General features: G+C 41.6%; 1 protein-coding gene across 1 annotated transcript; it reads right to left on the reverse strand.

Moving 5' to 3' along the window:
- Nucleotides 1-1,238: 1,238 nt before the first annotated feature.
- Nucleotides 1,239-2,370, reverse strand: LOC126962159 (40S ribosomal protein S3a-like). The gene has a single exon (XM_050803080.1). It carries the CDS (start codon nt 2,337-2,339, stop codon nt 1,524-1,526), a length of 816 nt encoding a protein of 271 aa, XP_050659037.1. The 5' UTR covers nt 2,340-2,370; the 3' UTR covers nt 1,239-1,523.
- Nucleotides 2,371-3,087: the final 717 nt, after the last annotated feature.

The following is a 3,087-nucleotide window of genomic DNA, read 5'->3' on the forward strand; positions in this document are numbered from 1 at the left end:
TGCTTATCCCTGGGCCACTGTAGTCTGCTTTCCTATATGCAACCTGAGTTAGGAGTCCACCTAAGTATTCCAGTCATGTCTTTCCAACCTTTAGCAGGTGGCTGGATTTTTCAAGTCAGCTGAAAAAATTTTGGTCAACTGAAAAATTCTCATAGTCTGGTGTTTCTACTGTTTAAACTAAGTTAAGCTGAAGTTGTCTGCGATACCCTGTAAGCCAGAAGCCACTACTGTGAACTACAGGGAGAGGGGTTTACTTAAAAGGTATACAGGGGTGACCACTAATTGATTTGAGCTCAAATTGTTTCTGATTCTTAAAAACCTCAGGGGTTTTATTTATTTTTTCCCCAAACTTATCAAGATAATGTGAGGACTAAGAAGTGTAAGGAATTGGGGGAAGGGAGGGTACCTGGAGGGGGACACCTGTAATTCCCCCACCCAGAGGTGATCATGGTTATTGGCTTACTTCTGACAAATCTTTTCCATGTATGCCACTCTACAGAGCATAGATCATTATATAAAAATTGGCATACCATTTTTTCTGTCAGCATATCAATATGCCAAACACTTAAACTGAACATTTCTAATAGCTTCATAGTCCCACACAGATTTATCATCACAAAACCATGGGCAAGCAATGTAAGTCTGTATCCCTCCATTTTGAATTGTGAGCCTATTTATCATTGCCAGCCTTTCAATAAATAAGCCTGCCTTTCAAAAATCCAACCAATACCTCAAGTACTGTATTCAACCAACTTTAAAGACCAAGACAAGTGCCATTCTGGAATTTACCGCAATGCCCAAAGTGTGGATATTTCAAATAGATGAACATTACCTAAGAATGAAAACTGGTCTATGACCCTCTTGCCCCATTTAACATCTTGCTGCCTCCTTAGAGTTTTATTTAGTTTCAACACTGAAACCAAAGGATTTTGTGGCAATGTTTAACTTTTTTTTCTTTTCCAATCACCAGCTTAATGGAATGTTTAATATCCTTCTGTTTCTTCTATTAACATCTGGCGTTCTTCCCTGAACAGCCATCTCCTCCTAAGAATAGGGAAATATCTGATATCAGGCCCTCCAAAAAGATCTATTAGTGGCAACGAAGACCCTGGGACTTAATAACACTCTGAATAGCAAGACTTTTCTTTAGGGAATTTCCTTGGAGGAAGCCTAGGGCTAATTGTTGTTTGGTTCTTCCGATCAACCAAATCAAGAGTCCCTTCCCGGAAACTACCTTTGGGCATCCCTTAGGAGGCTTTGGTCCCTGAGCCCTATCCCACTCCCTAATTAACCTGTCTCCTTTGTCTTCCTGTACATCCTGGAATCTGTGTTTGGCAATTTTAAAGACCTTCTCATTTGTATTCTTGATTCCTTCACCCTTTATCCTTCTGTCATATCTGGACTACCCCTCCCACTTTTTTCTTTTTTTTTTTTTTTTTTTCACAAATAGCACTTTTTATTTGACACTATTTGAAGTCTGAACTTTAAACAGATTCTTGGACTGGTGGTTCATATCCATCAGCTCATTCGACTTTAGCATCTGTCTCGTCCGCAGTGGCTTTTCCAGAACTGCTGCCTTCACCATGAAGCTCCACGAGCTTTCCCAATTCACACTTGGGCTTCTTCAGCATTTGTACTTTTCTAACAAAGACATCATGGAGAGGATAAATAGATTGGCAAGCCTTTTCTATGTCTTTTCCAGTGCTGTCTGGAATCAATTTATTGACCACTTCTTTCAAGTCATTTGTCTGCACCTCTCGGGTCATGATTTCCATCATCTTCTTCCGGATTTGGCGGACCTGTTGATGCTGAGCACAAGAGGTCTTCCGTATCTGATTGTTGCGTTTTTTAGTAAAACCAACACAGAACAGATGAAGCAAGTAACCATCGGTAGTCTTGACATCAACATGAGCTTCAATCATTGTCTGCCACTTTTTGACCATGGAATACATTTTGTCACAGGTAAGATCCATGTCATGGAAGTTAGTCAGGCAGTTTTTGTCCTGAACATCTTCAGTAATCAGCGTGAATTTTCTAAATGCAACTTCATCATTCTGCAAATCAGCAAGACTCACTTCAAACACACGACGCTTGAGGCCATCAGATGCAATTTTGGTTCCTTGGGTCCTGGTGACAAGTGCCTTTCCAATATTTCTTATATTGGACATAGCAGGTGCTTTCACATCATACCAATCTTTCTTAGAAAATGGATCAACCACTTTTTTCTTGGCTCCCTTTTTACCACCTTTCGTAAGGCGCTTGTTCTTGCCAACTGCCGTGGTGCTGGTCAGAGAGTCAAAAGGGCCCTCCCACTTTTTTCTAATGTAGTGCGCCCGCATTAGAGAAACAGGCTAAGACCGCAAAAACTAAACTCGCCTTCACTTGGATTCTTTTGGCCCTAACTTTGAGGGCTTATTCCAAATATTTTCCATTCCTCAAGTCCGGAACCTGATCTTGGCCCCTTCATCTTTAGGAAATAAAAAGCTAATCCACTTGAGCCTCCCTCAAATTTCATCTCATATTGTCCTACTGTATGATTCTGACCAAGATTACTCACCTCCCTTAATTCCATGCCTTTGTTCCTGCTGTTCTAGAAATACAGCCGGGTGCACTGGCTCATGCCTGTAATCCCAGCACTTTGGGAGGCCCAAGCGGGTGGATCACGAGGTCAGGAGTTCAAGACCAGCCTGGCCAACATAGTGAAACCCTGTCTCTACTACAAATACAAAAATTAGCTGGGTGTGGTGGCGCATGCCTGTAGTCCCAGCTACTAGGGAGGCTGAGGCAGGAGAATCACTTGAACCGGGCAGGCGGAGGTTGTGGTGAGCCGAGATCGCACCACTGCACTCCAGCCTAGGCAACAGAGCTAGACTCCATCTAAAAAAAGAAAAAAGAGAGAGAAATACCTAGAAAGTCATTTCCCCATTCTTTGATCCCAGATACTTTAATGGAGGTGAGAAGTATACCAGCTACTTTGTATTTTTAGTAGCATAAGGCAAGATGTTTATAAACCACTCTTACTATGAGACATTTACCAGCATCCAACTAAGGACTTTTTTTTTTTTTTTTTTTGAGACAGTGTCTCAC

Source organism: Macaca thibetana, chromosome 9, assembly GCF_024542745.1.
Source record: "Macaca thibetana thibetana isolate TM-01 chromosome 9, ASM2454274v1, whole genome shotgun sequence".
Lineage (NCBI taxonomy): Eukaryota > Metazoa > Chordata > Mammalia > Primates > Cercopithecidae > Macaca > Macaca thibetana.